General features: G+C 41.1%; 1 protein-coding gene across 4 annotated transcripts in view; it reads right to left on the bottom strand.

Moving 5' to 3' along the window:
- negr1 (neuronal growth regulator 1) overlaps positions 1-26,295 on the bottom strand; it is a 166,754-nt gene that overhangs the window by 78,926 nt on the left and 61,533 nt on the right. For all 4 annotated transcript variants that reach the window (XM_072437980.1, XM_072437981.1, XM_072437982.1 and 1 more), the window contains exon 3: positions 15,549-15,674. In XM_072437980.1, coding sequence (XP_072294081.1) covers positions 15,549-15,674 — 126 coding nt within the window. The remainder of the gene's footprint in view (positions 1-15,548; positions 15,675-26,295) is intronic.

The raw sequence follows: 26,295 nt of genomic DNA on the forward strand, positions 1-26,295 counted from the left end.
TGACGCGATACAAAGGATCATGGGGGACGTGCTCATCTTTGCTTTTTGAACTCAAAACATCTATATTTGACACAAATTAATGTCGTCTAATACAGAGAGCAGACAACAATGGTATTGTGGTAATATGGCAATCGCGATATCCAATACAGTAACATACCTATTAGCTTCATGTCCAATGACTTGAAGATATAGACCTAGGGCTGCTTGAATATAAACATATAATAACCATGATTATGTTTGTCATAATTGTAATCACCATTATGCAAACGAATATTCATTTTAAAAAGTTTTTTTTTTTTTTTAAAACAACACAAATAAAGTTCCTTCAGTCAATTTGTTTATTAAAATATTTTACCCTAAGTATTTACCGGTACACAGCATTTCTGCTAATCTACACATCGTCATGAGTATTTGACTCATTATTTGTTTGTCCCACTTTTAATTCCATTGGCCTATGTTATTAGTTATGTGAATAAAATGTGGATTTTAGGTGTAAATACTGACAGCAGCACATCAGCTGTATGTTAGCATCGCTTCACACTATTAGCTCCAGGAGAAAATTAATGAGGGCAATAATCCCACACTCCTTTGTCCTCTGCGTGGAGTTAGTTTAGGAGAATTTTAAAGCATTTTGCACTAAATTTGCCTTTCAAATGAGTAACATAAAGCAGTTTGCTGAGAACTCTGTGAAGTTTTGAAAGACGCTAATGCAGCGGCGGGGCTCGCGCTGTCGCATTCATTGATATTCTGAATGAATATATTTGTCTCGCATGTAACGACTTTTCTGAAAACTCAAATGTGAACAAAATAAAGCCTCAGATAAGCCCGCGGGTCACGGATGAGAACAGACAGGACACAGCAGCAGCAGCAGCAGCAGTCTGTCTTGCAGACGTGTCCCTCTGCAGTGGAGGAGGGACAGAGGGAGGTGGCAGTGGTATGCAGCAGCGGGCCAGGCGTCGAGTGTAATAATCGTAATTGAAATTTGATTATTGCACAACCCTATATAGACCTAGATACATTACCTTGGAAGGCCAACAATACTATAATACTATAATACTAATGTACAGTTGCCAGCACACTTGAACCTTGTTTGAGACTGTATCAATTTACAATTTTCCCCTCATATAATCTGGTGACCCTCTGAAGTAATGTTGTTCCATAGGAGATGCTTTCAACTCCACATTTGCAATAAAAATAAAAAGTAAAATGTACCCTAAGTGCAAAAGTTTGTGCATTTCATAAAATAACTGGTTATATATTTCAATAGATTATGACATTAAAGCATATCATTTTATATTGATGATATCTTGGCTAAATAATGCTGCACATGTAAGTATAGTGCTGTGAAAAAAAATATGATATCTACATATAACTATGTTTTGTATTGCTATAAGAATGAGAGAGGAGCCAGCTGAATAATTTCCACACATGGAAACATGTCTCTCGGCTGACCTTGGAACACCTGGGATCCCCCCAGAGCTGGAGGAAGTGTCTAGTGTGAGGGAAGTCAAAGCGGAAGAAGATGGATGGACAAAAATAATTTTACTGCATTAGCAAATTCATAGATTTTAAGATTCCTCTGTTCTCTCTCACAATTAAAATCTAAATATTATATTTTCTTACGGGGAACGGTCCTCACAAAATCCTTCAGATCAGAAGGGAATCATATGCCTGAAACCTATGAATAAAGTGCTCGTCAGATTGGTGTGGATTGTGTAGCCCTGTAACTGTGTTTCTAAATAGAAGAGGATTATAGTATATTCAGGGATAAATGTCATTCATTATACAAATATAAAAAGTAAAATGAATAATGACCAAAAAAAGCTATTATTTAAAAGTCCCCAAACCAATCCCCATTTTGTTTCATGTCAAGAGAATAACGGGTTCACTTCTGTTCATTTATTGCAGCTTCTTCAAAATATTATCCTAAAGTATCCTACATTTATATTCCTCTACAAAACTAGTTCTGCAATTACTTTTGTCCATGCCTCATATTCTAGCAGACACAGTAAGACAGCAACCAATGACTATGCTAATACAGCCACTACTCCGAGCTGTTTAATGCAGTCTTAACAAGCAGATCCTGGCTGACCAGAATTCATTTCAGCGCCACGCCTCAGCCATGAATCTAGACAGAATGCAGTGTGATGCTGAATAGACAACTATGAGAAATGTGTAAACTTAAAGGTGCACTGCAGAACTTTTCTGGTGGGGGGTCAACATTAAGGCATTAAACTTAACTATCTCCATAGAAACAAGCATGTTGCACCACCAGGCCAGGACAGATCTGGAGAGGCGACCCCCGCTCACACTAAGAAGTTCTTAACATGATTTTGGGTCATTAAAAACACCTGTAATAGAGTAAAAAACATGTTATGCATTCTAGTGGTTTTAATTGGCTTTTGGTCACTAGCATTTCACATTTTCCTCCTTAAAATAATGTCTAGATTTGGAAGACACAAATTCCTGTTTCTAAAAGAGAGTATTGCTGCCTTGGGAATGAACAATGTGAACGCTATACTGACAGGGCTATACTGACAGGTCTATACTGACAGGGCTATACTGACAGGGCTATACTGACAGGGTTATACTGATAGGGCTATACTAATGGGTTTGTCGTGAACATAAAGTGACTGCATTACTAGTCCGGTTAAAAACTGTGCAGGAGAAGTCTAGATTTTTACCCGTCCGAACAAAAGTCAGAGGGATTTGTGAGTGCTCAGAGAAGATCACCTCGTAAACAGGATTGAGCTAAATACAACTCCAGGTATGTTTTTGAGAGAGTCTGACGTCTTAAAGGAGCTCATCACCAGGCACATTTCTGCACAGTTTTCACACTATTTTCTGCAGCGTGTGAACTTGCATAACTCTACTATTCTGTCACAATGACGCTCTTTATCAACACAGCTGCCAGTTCAAACATATTTGATGGAGTAAACAGTTGATAATGAGCTTTGCTGTCTCTTCCAGCTCTGTTGTTGCGGCAACAAAAGAGTTTGTGAGCCTTGGCAGTGATAGTAAAGGCCACACAAACAGGAGCAGAAGATGAGAAGAACTGATCCATACACAATCCACGGGTGTCTGGAAAAAACACTAGTTTTAAAATAACTGGAGAAAAAAAGGGGATATGGAGGTATAACGTGTGAAGCATCTATCAGTGGGTTTGACAGTTGACATGATGATTAACCATTTACAACTAAATATTCTTATAACCTTTGAGTGGGAAATGTCGTCAAAATGTTGCATATACCAGAAAGCTGAATCCCATGAATATTGGAAGATGGAGGTTTGATATAGTGTAGGAGTGACAATATAGAATGCAAGCTCCACATTTGGCAGGTAGATTATAGCTGGTAAATGTAGTTCTGAATGTTCTTAAAAAAATGTTTTGTGACCAAATGGACCCCGTGCACAAGCTTGGCAAGTTCAGAGTTCTGCGTCACTACTTACTGTCCAATTCTGTCTCTATGGGGTTTTGCAGAGTCACTCCAAAATGTTAAATATACTTAAAGAACAAGCAGTGAAGAGTGAGTTGTGGGTCAATGTCGCTGACAACAGGTTAAAGACTTTACAAAACAGGTGAATATTTCCACAACAAATACTTGTTTGTGGATCGATGCTAATGCTAATGTTCATTTTGAAGTATAAATAAAATAAATAAATAAAAATAAAAAAGAAAACTAAAAGAATAATATATATATATATATATATATATATTAATATATCAATATTAGCTGCGAGTTGTCATTTAAACCTAAAACTGCTATAGAATAAATTAAAGTGGCCTAGGAGCGTGGAAAAGTGCCAATCATTATCAATCATACACGTTCGTCACATTGTCACACGATGAATATTGTGAGTTTGTGGACTCAATCCCAACAACAATTAGGTTCATTTGTAATATTTTTTTGGGTGGAAAACAAAATTAATTGTTAAATGTAAACATATCGAGAAACAAACTGTTTCATACTGTATTACACAATATCAGTGGGTGTACTTTCCCCCCCTCAAAATGTATTCTTTAAGCAGTCTTGTTTTCAAGCCAAAAACTGTAAAAAAACAAATGACAATTTATGTAAAAGCATCTCATGAGGAAATGCACTTACTGTTGGTATAACTCAATTCTCGGACAACAGTCAGTAAATAATGTGACTCAAATAGTGTTCTGGGTCTATAAAATCCATACATTTCCATGCTCAGTAATACTATACATTCCCTGCTCACGAAAGTTTGCGTTTATATTACAAAACCACTTTAAACACTACAACTATGGCAGATGCAATGAGATGGGACATTTTTGGATCGACTGAATAAGTAGGTCTCATGCTAAGCTACAGTAGGTCGGAAAATTGGAACACTTGAGAAAAGACAGACACTACGGGTCCATTGCAATACTTCATTTGAATGCACCAAGGACTAGATCGCACACCGACGAAATCCCCACAAGCTCTGTAAAGCTGGGTGAAGTGTGTACTGTCAACTAATAGGCGGTGCCACTAACCCAAGAAGAATATATAAAGCCTAAATATACTGTATGGAAGTCCAACAGGTCATTTTACAAAAGAAACTGTAAAAACTGTGCAATAACGCTAAATTATGTAAACAAAAAATCGTTGGAAATTCATTAAAATGTTGTGGCAAGATTTAAACTTTTAATCTCCCTTTGAATTTATGAATAAAGTTTGCTTTGCCCTTAAACGTTGTGAACTTGTAGCCCAATCTCTTGGACTTGCATTCCATGGTTGACCTATGCAGCTCCACGCAGTTCCAGTTTAATAAAATGAAAAGTGGCGGTCAAGCGTGAGACTAAAGCACACTTTACACGTCCGCTGCAATTTGCCAAATAATTGAAGCAAATGTAATGGTTTCCACAGCAAAGCACATACACTTTTCATTCACGTTCCAGAGGATTCAATCCATCATTGGAAAATTTGCTGCAAAGAACATGTCAGTCAATAGTAATCGATGTCTTTCACAACACTTTGAGTTTTCACAAATTCTGTAGTGAAAGGCAGTGTTGGACTAGCTGTATGCTCTCAATAAAACAAGTTATTCAAAGCTGGGAATGCAACTCTTTAGAAGAAATCTACCAACGTATTATTTTTTGTTTCACTATCAAGTAACGATATACACTTATAGATTGTCCAAAAAAATTATAATGAATTACTAAACGTAACACAAAACAGGTTTGAAGGTTCTACTTTCTGAGTTACCACAAAAATAATGATGATATGCTTTCTGACTCACAGTTATAGTCGTTATTATGCTAAATGCTGCTACCCCCTTCTGATTATGATCATTCCAATGAAATCAGAATCATTTGTTTCAACCAGAGATCGCGAATACTGGTCAGTGACTAAAACATCTCATAATTTGTGTAGCTATGGCTGCTGTGCTCAAGGACAATGCAATAATGTCATCTTAGATTGTGTCACTATTATTACATTTTTAGATGAAAAGTGTCTTTCATTGTTTAGTGTACCGATAACTGCAATGAGAAACCCTGATAGTTCTTTGGTTTAAACAAACACTGGAGTCTTTCTGAAACCACCAGACACATTTCCATTTCACAAATCACATCAGGCAGTAGTCTCCTTTGATAAATGAAGGCCATTTTTCCCTTTGCAGGATCTGGTAGCATCAACAGCTTGGCCGGGCGGCAAATTGTATTCTTATCGATTACAGCACGAGGGGGCTTAGCAAAGGTCAGAGCAGCCATTAAACAAGAATCACACCTTTGATATGCACTTTGTACAGAACTATATACTGAGCAACACCACGTTGTAACAGACGCCATGCATAAACAAATAACAGAATGCATAAATTTCATAAGGAGAGATCAAGCCTTACTAATCTTGTTACAGGCAGTGCATGACCCCCAAAGGACCTCGCGGTGTTAAATGGGAGTACACGCTGTGATATTTGAGAGACTCTAAAAGAAAGCCCTTCGCACCTGAGGGAGATGTCACTCTGAGCAAATTAAAGAAATCATAGCAAGGTTAATTCGGTAGTCGTCGCCAAAGCTGGCTGCGTGCCGTGGCAGTAAGCAATTTTACCACATTGTGTACTGGAGCTGTGAGTGCGCTTTCTTCAGGGCTGCAACACACAGATAGGGCAGGCATCGCTCAAGCATCCATTCTAGCAGAGAGCAGCGTTTTTTACATCAATGTATCCTTTTAAATGCTCAAAATGGAGCACCACCTGCTCTGCTACATTGTGCAGTTTTTGCCTTCTGGCCCCGGCTTAAGGTGTGGAAAAGAATTGGAGTAGAGCACCGTGGCCTTGATATTTTCACCCCTATATTAAACAATGTCAATCTGAGCTGCTAAAATCCAGCATGTGGAACTTAGCCAGGGGAGCTAAGAGTTAGGTCTGACTGCATGCACTGGAAAGACCTCACTGCATGCTGCACTGATAAAATTCCTATTATGGGCCAGATAGCGATACAGAGCGCCAGACTTAACTTCAACTGAATAGAAGGTGAGGTAATCTAATGTAGCATTCATATTTCTGCATCATTCTGGTACTCTAAAGCCCTTTTGTCACAGTTGGCTGCAGAGGAGGCAAAACATGTAAATACTGCTTGTCCAGACAATGAGGCTGATGATATTAGTTTTCAGAATCTTGCTTGGTGTGTTCAACTCGTTCAAAAAGCAGCAGCAAGATAACTGACAGGACTTAAAAGAAGAGAGCACATTACACCGGTGCTCGAGTCTCACTGGCTCCTGTTGAATTTAGAATCAAATTCATGCTATAGTACCATATTATCCAAACAGAGCTCTTTGCTCTCAAAATGCCGACCTTCTGGTGGTCCCAAGAGTCTCTAAAAGCACAGTAGGAGGTAGAGCGTTTAGATACCAAGCTCCTGTGTTATGGAATCAGCTCCTGTCCATGTTAAAGAGGCCGACAGTCTCTTCATGTCAGCACGTCAGCCTGTCCGTCCATGGGAGTCGGATCTCTCCTTCACTGTGGTTCTCCTCGAGTATTCTACTTTTTTTTCCTTGCTGAGAAGCAGGGATTAAGGACAGGGGATGGTGGGACATTTATCCATTTAATAATTTCCTATGAATCTGCTTCTCTAATTCACTGTCGCTCTTCAAGACAACTGCTGTTGTGATTGTGGGCATTAAAACAATAAAATGAATTGACTTATCTGTACAGTTTGTACAGTAACTTTAATTCCCCATGTGTAGACATGCATCTTTAGAAAACTGGGATATTAGTTTCATTGGTCAACACAAATTGTGCAAGAGAACATTTTGGATGCTAAGTAACAGATAGTTTTGAAACTTTTGGCTTCTCTCTAGCTTCTCATTGGCTTCTATCTGGGTTTGTTCTGGGTTTTCTCCAGCTTGTCTCTTTTCTCTGTTTTATGGTAAGATAAATAAAGTGCCATTACTTTGTGTGTCAAAATATTTGATCTATCACTGTGGCATCAAAATTGGTATTGCATTTCAAGAATTTTCCTTGGTATTGAAATCATGTCCCTGGATGTGATGTACAAGTCAGTCGTCGTGTTCACATCTGAGGAGAGGTGTTTATTGTGTGAAAGACTCCTGAAAAGCACATGTGCCCATTGAGCCTCTCTTTCATTAGCGGCACTCTTCACTCCAACCGCTGAAAGGAAAATGATGTTCCCGCTTCTGGAATCCAAATACAGATGTCACTGCCTGCGATTTTATCATTCACCCAGTTTCATATTTAAAGCACTCACACTGCACAATGGTTCATCGCTATAGAAAGTTAGTGCTGAATGTGAGTTTCCCATACGCAGACCTTACATCACCTAGCATCTCTAAAAACTGAACCTCAATGCAGCGGGCTAAGCTAATAAAATTATAAAGGCATAGTCGGGTTTGCTCTATAAAGTTTGCTTCAACGCTCTTAAAGACAAATGTAATTTCCGTTCAAGTAAATAGGCTTCTCACGGAGTGCGTTATGAAATATTCTCTGCACAAAATCTTGGAAGGAGAGTGAAAGACTGTGAGCGTGTCCCAGCTGTGGCCTATCAGAGAAGACAATCAAATATGTATTCTAGTCAGCCCTTTCAAAGGTCACACTTCTATCAATGGAAAGCGCTTATCAAAGCAATTTTGCATTGCATCCAGCCGTCCAGCCATTTGCCCGGATGGAGACCCACTGTACTAGAGGCTATTCCGCTACTCAGTGTGACCTATCAATGGTGAGGACTACAGCACGGCGCTCCATGCATACGCAATATCCAGCTGTGTTCATGCTCAAGCCCAGCCATTACGAGCAGTTAAGGACAGAGTCTGTGTAAAATTGGTGAATCTATGCCTTTTTATTGACTTTAGGAGTTGGACCAGAGCCGAGTATCAAACGGATGTTATTTTGTTCCAAGGAAGAGTTTCTATTTAATAGCTTTGCAGTGGGAAGCAGGTGAATGTGTGGAAAATATAATATGATTTTATAATAGACTCTATACATCATTGGTTCTCAAATGTACCATCTACGAAAATAATTAGCCATCCAAGTTTCACCAGCTCTAAACTAGGCCTATAACAGGTCTGAACTAGGTCTAAACTAGCTCTAAAATAGGACAAACACAAGGGAAGAGAGTTATATAGATAAAATTGTCTCTATATTAAGTTAACACTAAAAATTATCAGGCGTCTGCGTTCACCAGAACAAGCTCTAGTTTCAGAACCACTGCTTCATACCATTCAGGCTTAATTTGATCTTTATTTTAATATTCTGTACTTATCTGATGTGTCTTTTGTCAACACAGTGTGCCCATGAAAAAGAGAGCTTTCCTCATTGAGTTGTTCCCTTAAATAATAATACATTAAACATACGTAGCTTGTTGTTGTGTATAAGAGGTCAATCCAATAGGGGGTTCGACGCTGCAGAAGATGCTGCAGGGATCACGAGGAGCAGGTGATAAGGCAGAGGAGCATACAGATCCCATCAGTTGATAAACAGATAAAGGGATTTGAATGGGCGCTTCAGTAACACATTATCTTATCACACAACAATCGTCGCTAAACTCTACACTCTTCACAACAAAGCGCATTTTAGTTGCACGGTTAATTAAACAGCCACAAAAAGACTATTGGACATTAACCAACACAACACATGCAAGTACTATTCCCTCCATCAAAAGGATTTCTCTCTTTCCATTTACATCTCTAATTGCAGAATAGGCATCGACTATCTATGCAGACCAACTCGGGCAAATTATTGTCTCTATAAACTGTTTATGGCCACACTCCAGTGAGTGCACAAAGTTTAATACTAGCCGACAGTAGCTGGTTGGCAAGAAGGGCAGAAAAGGGGAAGAAAAATGCATACACAAAAACACTTAGGCCTGAAATAGGAACTTGACAGTCAGTCAGTGCAATTTATCATTCTGTCAAACTTCAGTGACTGCTGCAGCAGAACCATCTAGAGTGCAAAAAATGTGCAACCCCCCAAACCCAGAAATGAGAGATGAAGAGAGGAAGGGCGTCAAATTAAACCTGCCATTTGTCACTCACTGTGGAGTCATGTATTTCACCTGATTGTTCATTTGACTGGAATGAAAACAGCTGACAGTATAAATGTATTGTGATGCAAAAATAAATCATTTCTAAAAATCCTTAGATTTCATTGTAGTTGAGTGAAAACACGAAGCAGCCATCATCAGCACAGAACACGCCTGACATGGACGCTAACTTTAGCGGACTTTGCGAGGATCGTTTTTTTATTTTAGTTCTTTATCAAACAAAAGAATAATGATAGCGCAGTGAGAGGAGTTTGTCTGCGTCTGAGCCACTGCTGGGATGGCACAGCAAACAATCCCGTGTTGTTGTTATCAGGCCAACGCAGAGAGAGCAGGCTGTGACTCCTAAACTAACTCACTGTTTTCATTGTTTACAGTCACTCACGGCCCGGGTCATGTTAAAGGTGCACCACAGTCAATGCTGCATGTGCCCAGACTTTTCCCTGTGCTGGTCAAAGCATGAAACCCCTTGCCTGACCAGCCATTCCCAACACGTTTTGGCAAACTACTTCATGTGTGGGTCTGGGGCTCGACCGCTGCGCTTCAATTTCTAGGGCGGAGTTTAGAGAGCAGAGACAGAACCAATCACATAAACCCAGAAGTGACGCAAAAAACACGCTTAACCGGATATTACGTAGCCCATGTCAACAAGGCGTATTCCGCGTAATCCGTCCCCGAACGCAGAAAATGTCTCCTGAATCGCGATGACCGTATAACCGCATCTAACGCACGTTCATCACGGCGAGTAGAGCGGACTTTCCTGATTGTTCAAACCGAAGCGAGAGCAGAAGTAAACACTGGGTCACGAGCCGGGTCCGCCATCTTGAATGTTTTGGAACGGGGGTGGAAAGCGCTACTTCCGTATCTCAGTGTCCATCCATCCATCCATCCATCCATTTTCTACCGCTTGTTCCCTTTCGGGGTCGCGGGGGACTGGAGCCTATCCCAGTGACTTCGGGCCTTAGGCGGGGTACACCCTGGACAGTGGCCAACTTGTCGCAGGGCCAACACAGAGACATGGACATTACAAACAGTTCACTCTCACATTCATTCACTAGGGCCAATTTAGAGTCACCAATTTTGCCTAACACATGCATGTCTTTGGACGGTGGGAGGAAGCCGGAGAACCCGGAGAGAACCCGGAGAGAACCCACGGTAACACGGGGAGAACATGCAGACTCCACCCAGAGAGATCATGTGATGTTGGTCTGGTCCGGGAATCGAACCGTCAGTGTGACGCGTTAAAACCTCCGAATGGGATTGGTCGGTAAATGGATTACCGACGATTTCATTGGCTCTGACTCCGATTCCAGACCCTTACGCATACGAACAGAATGTGGGCGGGGCTGGCGGGTCAGGCAATGAAACCCCCAGATAAACCTGTAGGGATAATAATAAGGACTATGAGAAAATAAAACCACCTTAACATACCTTAACATGTGACAAGCTAAATGAATGTAGGTCCTGCCTTTATGAAACTTTAGTCTACCTGATAGGCCATAGATGTTAGATTGAATTAGATTGAATTTAAAAGCAGGCAGATATTGCTTTATAGACTAAAATGTCCTTATTTGATAGGCTTTGTATGGTTTATCGGGCTCATATACAGTAGCCTTGTTTGTCCATATTCACCTATAAAATAATAGTAATAGGATGAAAATAAAATGAGGTTAATTTAAAAAATGTATTATTGGGTTTCCTTTATTATTGGTAGTAAACACATGGAAATGACCAATTATCAGTATTGGTTTAAAATTTCATTATCGTGCATCCCTAATTATGACCACATTCCATGCAACAAGGCCAAACACATTCGAATAAGTAAAGTAAATACACCGGACAAGTAACACTTTGAGCAGAGCAGGTTGGGACAGTATTATTGCTTAGTCTTATATAGCAGTTTTCAAGAAATTCAATTTTGTGTTTCACTCCAGTCTGTGGTAGTAATGTCCAGTCACACAAACACTTTTATACCTATGTAGAGTAGCTGGACTATCTTGCCGAAGGACACAATAGCAGTAAGAAATGATCTGGGCTGAGCTCTAACCATGCACACGACACAAACTTTCTTCATCTCACTCTATATGCTTGCACATTTTATCCTTTAACACATTTTTATATGAAAAATAACTTTGTTCCTTATATATCTGATAATTATAATGTTTGCCTATAAGCTTAGACAGTTAACTGGCATAGTTTTTCAACAAAATGAAAATGATCTAGACACTATCAGGACAAAGATTTTTTTACATCCACTTAAACCATTGCGAGATAGGGCCATTGGAGGGGAATTGCATCATGTAGGCCTGTGCCCCTTGGACTGTGTCACGTTAACAGCTGAATTAAAAATGATTTCTACAGTGATCTCATACTCCGATCTTGTCCTGGACACAGCAGCGGCTCTGCATATCCAACAGAATTGATAGGACGCCATACGTAGGTAATTAGCCTATTAGAGCGGTTCCACTGGAAATCTTTCCTTTAGAACAAATCGTCCGCACTACAAGGAGAACGCGCGCTTCTAAATGATTCCTGCTTGATGTGCTGGGAGACGGTGTGATTACATTCAGTCCCAGACCCTTTCATTTGACCACAGCGTATCATTTCTCTCCTGGCATACTTCAAAGTGTGGACACTTCAAAGCCCGACGAGTGACTGCCACTCGGACTCGGAGGACGGCGCTCTTTTGATCATCTTCTGAAAAACTCGCCTAATGCCATCAGGGTGAGCACACCAGAGAGGAAGGATTTGACAGCCATAAGATAAATGCAGCCATCCTCGCCACCATCAGATAGGCACAGCATGTACTAATCCATTAATATGAAAATGAGTCGGGACTGCGAGCGGAAGGTCTCTCTGCAACAGTTAAATACTCCGCCATGAGTTTTCAAACGAGAAGATTTAGACTTCAAAAACAATTCATAGTATCTACCCACATAATAAACTAGGACGACAATAATGACACACTTTGCTAATGCACGTTAAATGATTAGTCACAAACCGAGACAAATTGTAGGTTGACACAGAATTATGGGGGCGGCTACGAGCTGAAAGATTCTCATAACTGTATCAAATTTACTGCATACTGAACTCGAACTCGGGCAACCTTAGAGACCTTCATTTTAAGTGTTTTCTACTGCACTTTCAGATAATTAATTAAATCTAGTTGCCTTGTTTACTCTGACGAAGGACACCAACAGCATAATACCATGGTGCCATTCAATAAACCAAAGGAGACCATGTTTTTTTTATTTCTTAAGAGTAGAATTATAATAGTGCATCTTTCAATATTGAGTTAAATGAGTCACTGATTTAATGAAGTCTCAAGTATGCTTAATAAAGAATAAACTGATTAGATTGAAGTGTATGTTCTGATGATGAACACATAAACATCCTTAACAACCTTATACTTTCTGATCATCCTCTCGACAAACAGCAGGGAGCACACTGTGGTTAAGTGCTTTGGTGCACAAACAGTGACTAAACTACAACACTAATAATGTTGTTGTTGTTGTTGTTGTTGTTTTATGGCGGTTGGCATCCAAGTGTTGCATTACCGCCAGACTTTATTCCTCAGACTTTGTCGTAGTCCTCAGACTCTGTCGTCGTAGTCCTCAGACTCTGTCGTAGTCCGTAAAAGTACTCCTTCCATTGCTTTGGTGTTACAAAGCCCATGAGGTCATGATATGTCTTTGTGACCGGCTTTATTCCAGGGAGACTCTTCTTCATCTTCCTCTCCTTCTTTGACGTTCGGTGCTTCCACCGTACAGCTTTATTCTTCAGGCTTCATTCTATAGGCTTTAATATGTCCACTGATGTCGCCGCTTGGTAGCCGTGCGTCTACGAGACTGGGCGAGGACAGGAGACCACCCCCACCCCCATCTCGTCACTCTGATCACTCTGACTCCCCACAAGCAGACCCCCATCACTCCGACTCCCATTTAGCGCCTTTAGCCTGTTTTCTATATCTGCCCAATCAAGCTCCTTTGTTCCAAGGAATCTCCCTGCAGCTTTAGCAATGATCCTGATCCTTTCAGTTCTGCTTTGAGTCTGAGCAGCACAGTTTACAACATCCACCATAAAGAGTACAAAATCCTCTCTATCCACAACCAGGGTATTCTCATTAATTCTGGAACCTGCACACATGGGACCTCCACTCTTGAAACCTTCACACTTCTTGGGAGCCACGCTGGCCTCTCTCATTTCGCCCTGGCTGGGAGCAGCGCTGGCTCCTCTCTCTGTATTTACTCTAAACTCGTTACTTGAAACTTTCTTGACTGCATCTGCATAGGATATACCTTGAGAGACCTTTATTTTCTGCACCTCAGCAGCTCTTTTGCTAAACCTGCATCCCCCGTAGGCAGAGCTATGTTCTTCCCCACAGTTACAGCACTTCAGTTTTGCACCCACGTCACACTTCCCATACTCATGATCTCCTGCACATTTACCACACCTTTGCCTCCCTCTACAGACCGCTGCAATATGCCCAAAGCGCTGGCACTTAAAGCAACGCAGGGGCGGCGGAACATATGGCCTGACGCTATAGCACATGTACCCAATGAACACCTTACTAGGCAGGCACCTCCCTTCAAGTGTTACCATTACCGACAAGCTGTCACATCTTACCCCAAACCGGGTCACCTTCAAACGCCTAGCGTCCACCACAGTAACTCCCGTCAAATTCTCCTTAACTTCATCCACAGACGTCGCCGTAGGGACACCTATGATAACTCCTCTGACCGTGTTTTTTTCAGCATTAGACACAAGAATGTCCTTTCCACCCAGACGTTTAGTTCCAATCGCCTTCCGTTGCTGAGCCGCGTCCTTGCACACGACCAGCAGCGAGCCATCTCTAAGGACACTCGCACTCTTGATCACTCCCACAGCTACAGTTAGGCTCTTTGACAATGCCACTGAATTCCACTCCTTAAAGGATGCACTATCCTGTGCAAGCTTTATGATCACCTTACAGTCTCTGCTCTCACCCCGGACATCAATAGCTTCAGCCTCATCCTGCTGCTCATTCCCAGAACCCTCGGACGAGCTAAGGGACTTTTTACGTTTCCGGGCACGTGCAGGCAGAAAAGGCTGCTCCTCCACGCCGTCCAGAACGTCTTCCATCCCCGATCCGTTGTTGTTTCACTAATAATACTAACTAATAAGGTGAAGCACTAAAATGAAATTCTTAAACTTGAAAGTGGTTTAAAAGGTTCATGACATACCCAAGAAAGAACTGTGTTGAGTCACAGTAACCTGGCTTATAATTGGGGATAGAAAATAATGTAGAGAAGAAGGGCACGGTGACATGTTTCATGAGTGCGAACACTCCTAAGGCAGTATAGGTTTTATTCAAAAAGTAATCATTAAAACCATTTCTCTATGATTCAAAGTGAAATGTGAAGCTTCAACATGTTAGACATCATTGCAATGAATAGTTCTTATTATTGATCTATTAATTCATATTTTTTTAAACATTTAGATTCCACAGTCTCTTGAATAAAAAGGTCTTTTCATATGTGTTTAGATGTTGTATAATCCAGATACTGATTATAACGGTTATCCAAATACATCTACAATTATTCTCCATAGTCGACTCGTAACGATTAGTCGATTAATTGTTTCCCCTCTAGTTTTTCTTGAGTTTTTTGAACACCGTCATACCACATACCTCAGTCAGCTATATATATTAAATCCACTATCTCGTTCTGCAAACTATAGACCTTTAGTGGTGAGGGACTATAGGAGAATGGAAATCCAGCTGTCGAGTTCTCTCCCTTCATTTCATCATTTGATTTTATGATTAAGTCTTTTCCCTATGTCTCCATCTAATCACACGTGACCCCTCGCCCTGCAATACCTGTCAATTTTCTCATTTGCAACTTAACTCGACCCCCCTCCCGCTCTGCTCAATCTATCACCTATTGATCCTTCTCTCGCCTTCTCATTTCCTGTCTACATGCATCCAACCATATTGCCCATCCACTGGCCCGTTCCTCCCGCTCGTCCGTGCACAGGCGAATGTACAGCAGAGGTGAAGCCGACTCACCTAATGGGGTTATGTGTCTCCAGGAAATGGTGGGCTCGGGTTTCCCACTCGCCATACAGATGAGTGACACGTTACTGCCCTCATTTACCGTGATGTCGGACGAGATGTCATAGATCTTGGGAGGAACTGAAGGAAAAAGAGAAGGCAGGATAAAAAATACATTAGTACAGCGCAGTGAAGAGGTAATATTAATATGAATCACAGGTCGCGTGTTTCTGATGGTAGAGACTTGAGTAAAATGTGAATATATTTTGTCTACTATACATGTGATACCTGGTAATTTTGTTGTGTATATACTGTTCATAGTGACCTTATTTAAAGGGACTATTAAGCAAGATTTTGGTTTTAAATTGGTGTAATCCTGTAATAGTCCAGAAGTGGTCCATAGTAGAAAAGGTTTAAAAGTTAGTCATCTTAAAGGTAAAGATAAAAGTGTTAAAATCAAATGGTTTGTTCTCAATTACAAAAAAAAAAAAAAAAAAAACATTGGACATGATGGCAAAGTTGTTTATGTTATAATTGGCGCTTTGGTTCAAGACGAATATCAAATCAGAAAGCAGAATGAGCCCCCCATGAGCCTCTCATTTGTGTTGCCAGTTTCAATCGACAGTAGAGAGCAAATAAAGGTAAAATAACACAGCTACTATCACTAATGAAGCTGCCTGTGTTCATTTTTCACCAAAAAGCCATTTTCTCAGAGTAGGAATTCTGAGTTGTGTTCCAGTGAAAATGTTCAGGCCAGAACTCTGAGGATGACTGGAACGCACCATTAAGCTAAAGCAGGGCTATTCAATTATACTTTCCATGAGGCCAGGCTTTTTGGAGGGCCATTGTCTGGGGCCGGACTACAAAACTGCTCCACAATTGTATTATTTATATTCAATGTCTACAAACAACTCCCAATGGAACTATTCAACAGGAATTTATTGTTTCACTGAAGTAAATACATAACATTTCTCTGTCACATACAAACAGGACTAAAGCAGGACTAATACCAACCCAGTGTCAATCAAAAAAAAACATACATTATAGAAGTGAACAAAAATAACACTAAATTTTTTTCAGCACTTTATCCTGCAGAGTTTAGAATCAAATTAAAAATCCTTACTTATAAAGCCATAAATATAATGGCCCCATCCTACCTCAAAGATGCTATAGTACCATATCATCCAAACAGAGCTCATCGCGCTCTAAATGCTGGCCTTCTGGTGGTCCCAAGAGTCCAAGCTCCTGTGTTATGGAATCAGCTCCCTGCCCATATAGGCAATTATGTGTTTTGTGTGGTTTAATGATTAGACTCTGGCCTTGAATTTGTGATGATTGAAAAAACAACAATAATACATTAATAACAATAATATGCAACTTATAGGTTATTAGACATACAATTCCCATCAGACTTCTACTGTGCGCATTTTACTCTGCATTGCATTTGTTTTGATAATTTATTTGACTAGAAGTCTGTGCTCGTCCTGATGCTCATGTCTGTGCATCTCTGCCTCGTTCCCAGCAGCAGCAGCAGCAGCAGCAGCAGCAGCAGCAGCAGCAGCAGCAGCAGGAGCAGGAGCAGCAGCAGGAGCAGCAGGAGCAGCAGCAGCAGCAGGAGCAGCAGCAGCAGCAGCAGCAGCAGCAGCAGCAGCAGCAGCAGGAGCAGGAGCAGGAGCAGCAGCAGCAGGAGCAGCAACAGCAGCAGCAGCAGCAGCAGCAGGAGCAGGAGCAGCAGCAGCAGCAGCAGCAGCAGGAGCAGCAGCAGCAGCAGCAGGCAAGGCAAGGCAAGGCAAGTTTATTTGTAGAGCACATTTCATACACAAGGCAATTCAAAGTGCTTCACAGCAGGAAAAATGCATTCAAATCACAAAGAAATTACAGAAATACAATAAAATTAACTAAATTAAAAATTATCAATCCAACTGATTTTCTAAACTAATAAAATCACAAACAAAAGAGAAGAGTGCAAAGAAAAAATCCTTTTAGTCATATGCGCAGCTAAACAAAACAGTTTTTAGCTTAGATTTGAACATTGTCAGAGTAGAAGCCTGTCTCACATCTTCAGGAAGACTGTTCCAGATTTTAGCTGCATAAAACTGAAACGCAGATTCCCCATGTTTTGTCCTGACTCTGGCACCAGCAGGAGGCCGGTCCCTGAGGTCCTCAGAGTCCGAGATGGTTCATATGGCACTAACATATCCAAGATGTACTTTGGTGCTAGGCCATGGAGAGACTTGTACACAAGCAGAGCTGCTTTAAAGTCTATTCTCTGAGCCACAGGGAGCCAGTGCAGAGACCTGAGAACAGGACTAATGTGATCATACTTCCTGGTTCTAGTCAGGACCCGAGCAGCAGCGTTCTGGATGTACTGCAGCTGTTTTACAACTCGTTTGGAGAGACCAGTGAGCAGGCCGTTACAGTAGTCTAATCTACTGGAGACAAACGCGTGGATAAGTCTCTCTAAATCTGGTTTTGACACTATATTTTTGATTTTGGCAATGTTTTTTAGATGGTAAAAAGCTGCTGATGTTATTGATTTGACGTGGCTATTAAAGTTCAAGTCTGAGTCCATTATTACCCCCAGATTTCTAATTTGGTTTGTAGGTTTTAGAGCGATACTCTGGAGGTGACCGCTAACACTTTCTCTTTGTTTCTGTGGGCCAAAAACGATTATTTCAGTCTTGTCTGAGTTCAGCTGGAGAAAGTTGTTTTGCATCCACAAACTGATCTGTTGGATGCAGTGACAGAGTGAATCTACTGGTCCATAGTCACCTGCCGATAGTGAAACATAGATCTGAGTGTCGTCTGCATAATTGTGATAGGACACATTTTCACTGCGTATCAACTGACCCAACGGCAGCATGTAGAGGTTGAACAGAAGGGGACCCAGGACTGACCCTTGGGGCACTCCACAGGTCAGGGTCATGTGGTCTGAGACACAGCTACCAATTTCAACAAAGTACTTCCTGTCTTCCAGATAGGACCTTAACCAGTTTAGGGCAGTGCCAGTGATGCCCACCCAGTCCTCTAGTCTCTGTAAGAGGATCCCATGATCGACAGTGTCAAAAGCAGCACTCAGATCTAACAGAATTAAGACTGAGGCTTTGCCCGTGTCAGTGTTCAGGCGGATGTCATTTGTCACCTTGACAAGAGCAGTCTCAGTGCTGTGATGAGGTCTAAAACCTGACTGAAAAACATCAAATGAGTTGTTTATTAAGAGGAAATCTGTGAGCTGTTGGTAAACAACCTTTTCAAGGACTTTGCCCCAAAATGGCAGATTAGTGATGGGCCGGTAATGACTCAGTACTGCGGCATCAAGACTGCTCTTCTTTAGGAGAGGCTTTATGACCGCAGTTTTCAAAGACATTGGGAATGTTCCAGATTGAAGCGACATGTTAACTATGTGAGTGAGTGGTGCTAACAAACTGTTCAGCACAGACTTTAGAAATTTGGTGGGTAACACATCAAGGCAGCATGTAGATGAACTCAGACTGGTGATGATCTCATGGACAGTTTTGTCAGTTACTGGTGCAAAGTGAGTCAGCTCTAAGTGTCTTGGTGGTTTTAGGGTAAATTTTTGCATTGTGGGATTTATAGCATTTTTAATGCCCTGAACTTTGTCATTAAAGAATAATGCAAACTCATTACACTTGGATGTGGAAATGAGTTCTAACGGCAGCTGAGCTGGAGGGTTTGTTAATCTGTTTACTGTGGCAAACAGGACACGCGAGTTGTTACTGCAGCTTCCAATTATTTCAGAAAAATATCTTTCCCTAGTTCTACATAAGATTAGGTTGTACATATTCAGCTTTTCTTTGTAAATCTCTTTTTGAACCTGGAGCTTTGACTTGCGCCATTTCCGTTCGGCCCTGCGGCACTCCCTTTTCTGTGCCCTGACCGAATCATCATTTCTCCACGGCGCCTTCTGCTTATTTTTAACCATTTTAGCCTTTATAGGGGCAGCAGCAGCAGCAGGAGCAGCAGCAGCAGCAGCAGGAGCAGCAGCAGGAGCAGCAGCAGCAGGAGCAGCAGCAGGAGCAGCAGCAGCAGCAGGAGCAGCAGCAGCAGCAGCAGCAGCAGCAGCAGCAGCAGCAGGAGCAGCAGCAGCAGCAGCAGCAGGAGCAGGAGCAGCAGCAGCAGCAGCAGCAGCAGGAGCAGCAGCAACAGCAGCAGCAGCAGCAGCAGCCCCTCCTCCTGCTCTCTGCTTCTGACAGAACAACACACAGCTCTATTCCCCTCTATTTTACTACTAAACCAATTATACCAGGTAAAGGTGTCAAAACGGGTTGTTTTCTACGAAATACTTGGACAACAATGTCTAAAAAAAGATGGAATTTTTGCACTGAGTTGCACAGCCTGTGAATTGCAAGCGGCAAATTCCTAGGTCAATTTACGTCAAATAAAAAGTGACAGAAAGATAAAACCCTCCTCTGTTAGAATATAGCAGCAGTAAGTCTGCTATTTACTTCCTCTGTGTGCGAAAGAATGGCAGGGTTTAACCCTTTCCTACCACACTAAAATATCATCACAGAGCGCACAGAGGGATATATAATTATAATAGAATTGTCCGTGTACCCTTCATTCATTTGATTTTCTATTTAAAATCAAAAACTAAAGTGTGTTGCCCGGTGGTCGAGGGCAACACACTATAGGCACAGCATAAAGGTTAGGCTCCAAGAGTAACCATTTCACCCTGTCCTCTTCTGTCTAATAAAGCCTACGGGCCACATAGTCTAAAAAAATACAAATTGAAAACAAAAAGGACAACAATTGGATTTTCAATTTTTTCGTTTTTTAGACGATAACACTATTCAAATGATTGTTTGGAGCGCAGATTCATTAATTAATTTAGCCTTATTTGTTTTCCCCTACGCGGAATTTGGTTGACAAATGAGACTGTACTAACAATGGGGTCCGAGTAGTGAGGGAAATGACTGACCCCGCACAAACATAAGGACTCATTGGACTCATTGTGAGTCTCACGCCGTGGACAGGACATGTCTGGGTGTGGATCCTCCTGGGTGTGGCTGCTGTTTGCCCCTGGAGACCGAGCAGAGTTTGATTTCTAAAAGTGGACACTTTGCATAATCTCACAAGTTTACAAGCAGATCGGTGAGATGTGTGATGACTGCACGAGCCCACTCACATGAGCAAGGCACAGCGCCGTTAACACTCAACTCTGTAGGACGTCTCCTGTACTCTACAGGGCTTCTCGGCCAAGTGCTCCTGTATTGGACACCTGTCTGTGTGGTCTGGGCCAGCACGACTGGGCCGTGCAGATTTGAACGCCTTCTTGGGACTGAAGCCTACAAGAGGACCTGATCCGACCTCTGCTCCAGAGCGTAGGCCTTTCCTCGCGCATCCTGGACCACGCAACCTTAAATCATAGACAAGGTGCATGTCACCTTGTTATGCATAACTGAACATCTTAGTGCTCAGTGGAATGATGCATGGTTCGGCGGGCGTGAGGACAGGGACAGGTACTGTGGTCAGTTCCAGAGCAGAGTTAAGCCTGATCAGGTCCTCTTGTGTTGTGCTGTCAGTCTGTACTAGTTTTGCTCAGGTTATATGACAAATTTTGAGTGGCCAAGACCACGCAGTACTGGAGCACTTGGCCGAGTAGCCCCGTACGAGAGGTGGAGGTGTCAGGCAAAGAGTGCGGCACTGTTCACGTAAGCGGGCAGGCTTTTAGCCAGGGGCCCGTCTTCCCGTATTATGGACGGGTTATTTTGAAATGTGGAAGGACGGGGTCATTTTTATTAATAAATCTTAGAAAAAAAGGGATTATCATTAAATCGGGCCAGGAAGCGTTAGTCTGCCATGGTCCGCGTTATGACAGTTTACAAGTGAAAATGTGCATGTTGCGTGCTGATTGGTCGACGACGTTTGTGTGCTTGGCTCTGATTGGCTGTCGAGGCCTATTCCGGAGATTTCTGAAGCTCCGCGTTTCCCGAAGCTCCACGTTTTTTTCGCGCACTTTGACAGAATTTCATCGACACCGCATTAAATTGACGAAGATCGCCGAAACAAGGTAAGGCACGCTGGATTTGCGAAGGTTATTTTAATCTGTCAATTGACACACTTCAACTCAAGTTGACAGAATGAAACGAAAGAAGGAACCAAGGGATCCCTTTCACGGCACGCACGGCATAACGTCAAAAGCGCCGCTTTATTTAGTTAAAACGTCGGAAAATACGGCGTGATACGCCGCTCCTAAGTGGCGGAGTGTGATCATAGGTGCACGCACATTTTTTAAGTACATTTTGCGGACAAATTTATTTGGACGGGGTGTTTACTAATCCTAAAATCTAAAAGCCTGTGGGTGCAACAAAGAACTCACTTTCCCCTCCAAAAAAAAAAGAGTATTTGCCGGTGGGTTTTTTTGCCGTCTGCCCAGACTAAACCAAGTGTACACCAGTAGGCGCTGAAGCTGCGCCGCTGTCTGGGCTATTCATAGTTTTGAAACACACAGCAACAAAAAATACATAACGCAATTTTTTTTTTTTTTTTTTAAATCAAATTTTATCATTATTTTCAATTTTAAATTGTCAGTAGGATCTCATCATCTCTTTCACTGTGCTGCATTCTATTAATATGCCCTCATATTTGAATAAGCCAAATGACAGCATGCCTTAAGCTAGGCTTTGTGAAAAAGTGGAAATTGTTGATTTTGCTCACCAGTTGTTGTTGAACGTACTTGTTCTGGAGACAAAGGTAGTCATTGATAGTTTGTGTATGGGAAGAGGCAGAGTGCTGGATGTGACATTTTCAGTGATGCATATTTAGTGAGTTCTACAGCAGATTTTAACATAATACTGACAGTTATGGTCTTGGAGCCCGTCTACCTGATAAAATGCAAGATTCTAAATAGCCATGTACAGAGACACTACTGTCTTCCCTTGGGTATAAATTTGAAGTTAAATGGAACACTATTCTGTATACATACTCTCATGAATAATTGCATCCACATATGATCTCTTGGCCTGACACAGTGATCAGGCAAAAAGGTGTTTCTGATCCACAAAGAGAACCTTTGTCTGTCCCACAATGAGGAAAGTGCTGTGTTGAAAGCTTGTTTTTTGATTTTAGGCCTAGCTCCACTTGTTTGAAATGTATTTCTGATTACAGTACTTTTAGAGCACCATTATCACTATTACGTGCAGCACTTTGGAAACTATCTTGTTTATAAAATGTCCAATACAAGTAGGATTGGATTTAACTGTCCCACAATGAAGAAAGTGCAGTGTTGAAAGTACAAGAACAGTGGAACGCTGTGCAGCTTGGTGGTCGAGTTGATAGCGAATGTGCTCTCAGTAAGAGCAAGCCTACAGGCCAAAACATCCTTTTAAAAAGGAATAAGAATGCTGAGAATATTCTTGATTAAATTGATTTTATTAAGGCCTATAAAAAGCAAGTAATTGTGTTTTAGTAAAATATCAGAATCTTCTTAAAGGTGCACTATGTAAATTTTCAAATAGGAGACCTACCACTTGCTTATTGCTTCGCCTTTAATGTTTCACTATTATGGCATTCATCTCGTCTGTCATATTTATTAAATTTGAGATGTTTTTATAGTTGAAAAATACTAACAGTACCTTGAAAAACACACATTCTTATGGGTAGACTCGCAACTCCACAGATCTGACCTGTAACTTGGCCACCAGCGATATATATACGGTTTATGCACTACTACGGACGATTCAGGAAAGTGCTAAAGTGAGCCTGTAAAAGTCTTTGTTTTATTGCATAAAATATTGAACCATAAGATGAACCACAAAAGTATAGATATATCACTTTAAATCCTTGTTTGGAAGACCACACCAGACATTTCTGTCCTCAATAAGCTCTTTTTACAGTCATTTTTAGTCATGTAAATTGCAGACGATACTCAATATTCTAATTTTACATAACACAAACAACATTTGCAATATTATAACCTACATTTTTTGGTATATCTCCAACCCCTAGTGCCCAGACATCAATCGTAGGATTCTCAGGGATCAATACTCAATCTATTGAAGTTAGACGTCACATCAATGAATAAAGCTATGACACTGTTCCATATAAAATACTTTTTAATCTCATAGTTCAGTTAAATGCGCTTTAAACCATACAGTTCCATGTAAAAGCAGCTATTAAAAAGAAAAATACAAGACTGAAGGATATCGCCAATGCATTTTGTTTTCATCCAATCAGGAGAGTAGTTGAATGAGAACCCTTTAGAAACAACTGCCTTAAGGGACTAAGTGTGCTGGGCTACTAATTAAAACAAAAACATATTCCCTCATTATTTGAATATCGGGTTCAGGTTCTTTACTACATCATGTTTCTAACTTATTACTGACACTATGTTTTTCAGCAATATGTTTGTGTTTTAGTAATATAAACAAGAAATAAATAAGCAATATTTGAAGTGGAAGACGATCCGGAGGAAATATATGTATTCAGATTGTGGTCTGGTTTCACTGGATGGCATAATCTTGCATCACATTTTAGCTAAGAAGACACAGTTTGAATATTACACAGTCTTGGTTATGTATGTGCTTTTAGAGTATTACTTGGCATAGACGCTCTCTCTCAACTTTTCTGCACAAGAAGTTATTTCTAACCAAAAAACAATTTTGAGTTCCACCAAAATACTGAGGCAGCCATCTGAATTCACATGCAACAATTGTTGGCAAGGAAAGGTTTATTTACTGCCAGTCTTCATAAGTCCTCCGCGAAAGGATATTCCATCAAAGTGAAACATAATATAATTTCCCGTTTTGCGCAGCTCATCAACAGTCCCCACTGAACATCACTTAAAAATATAATTGCAGAGTTTCTTGGTGTTTAAATTGACTTGGATGTTTGATGTTAAAAGCATTGGTATTTAGGCAAACACACATGCAGCCTCCCACATCATCAATTTATGAAAGTGTTGGAGATATTTCAAACAAAACAGGTCAAATTTTCCATGGAAAATTCCATGTGTCTTATTTTTCAAATTAAATTAAACCTTTTCTTCTAACAAGACAATTGCAAACAAGCTTATTTACCTTACATGTTCCAGAACAGATACAAAGAGCACTAAACACAACATAATTGCAATAATAAAACCTCACACCAAACTAAGGCAACTACTAATACATCCCAAGGACAAAATCCAACCAGAGAAAAAGGACAATGTATGGACGAGATCCCATGCAAAACGTGCCATAAAACCTTTCAGGGAGATGGGAAGAACATTCAACACAAAAAAAAACGGAACACCAAAAATAATGCAAAAAAGAAATACAAAGACGGTCAGATAAAGAAAAAGCAACACAGGAAAATTATAAAACCATGTTATGGACTGGGACAACGCAAAAAACGTAGGAACAGAAGGACAGAAGTACAAAAAATGGACAAGAAAGGCTATTGAAATCAGGAAGCGGGGCGCACGGACCATCATTTGAGACGAAGGAGTGTTTACTCATGGGACTCACTTCTCCAGAGACCACTTGGACAGGCGTGGTCAGTCAATAGATCTGTCAGACTGACCATGTCTGGGAATAAAACAGTGGCGTGCAGTGACTTTTATGGATGGGCAAGCAGACTTGGGATGTTCATCAGTATTAAATGGATAATAGTATAGTTAGGGGGAAAAAAAGCCCACACTATTATGCAAAGGTGGGCTTCAAACACGGGTCTCTCTCGTGAAGGGCAAACACCTATCCTTCTGTGCTAAGCTCACATACCATTTCCAAATGCTAAATGGACAAATAAGCTGACAACACGGAGCAATTCATTACACAAACTAGCACTCCGTTGTTAAATGACTGCATGTATTTCTAAACCAAGCCTAGGCTACAAACAAAGACTTGTCTCTAAAAGATAGTCCGCTGCTGTTGCTTCGCTTCTCCTCTGCACATGCTTAGTTAGGGCAAAACGTGCAAACATCCAAGATTCCCACACAGGTTTATTCAGCGTGGTTTGAGCATAGATCTATGGGTTTGAGGCTGTGTGGTCCTCAGAGTGCATGTGCAGCCCTCTAAAAGGAGCTGCCGTCCGCTCTGGTTCTAAAAGCTCATATTAGAGAGCAGAACATGGATGGGCCTCTGAACACGGGCACAGATTGCAGCGCAGTGGAAAAATCAGAATCATGCTTCCCGCGCAGTGTTGCCCAGTGGCCTGAAAGACACCGTGAGTTCAGCCAAGCTTCAGCAGCAGAAGTGAGGGGAAATTGGGCTTATTTGGATATATTTTAGAACAATTTAATTCTCTTCTATATTTTCCCTGATTGCTTTGATTGCCCTGACCGCACACCACTGGATAAAAGACACTTCACAACATCAGACGTCACCTCTGACGAAGGCGGAAGTCCAGTCACCGAAATTCGTCAGGTAAATGAGCTATTACTTGTTTAACACTGCCTTGTTGGAGGAAAAAATCATTTTAAGTCCTGTTTTGAGGAGGAAACTGTGGTTAAAATCCTTCTATGTGCGGTAAATGATGAGAGGAGTGATCATGTAACTCCAATTATGAACAACATTGTAAATAAACAGTGCTGTAATTGAGCAAACTATTTTCACAAATCTTGTGTAGGCATCCACTTAAATGTGTGTTACGGTCCAGAGGTCAGAGGTAGTGTTGAATTTCGTTTATTGCTTGTCAGACTGTGTTTACTTGCAGTGGGCCCTCTCTGTTGACACATCTCTTCGGTGTCCGATAGCACAAAATTGAAAATGTTCGCGTTGTCCACTGATGCTATCATCTCTGCTCCATATCCTGAGATGGTTCC

The sequence above is a fragment of the Eucyclogobius newberryi genome, unplaced genomic scaffold, assembly GCF_026437365.1.
Source record: "Eucyclogobius newberryi isolate DKJ021-1_F unplaced genomic scaffold, fEucNew1.0.hap1 SCAF_9, whole genome shotgun sequence".
Classification (NCBI taxonomy): domain Eukaryota; kingdom Metazoa; phylum Chordata; class Actinopteri; order Gobiiformes; family Gobiidae; genus Eucyclogobius; species Eucyclogobius newberryi.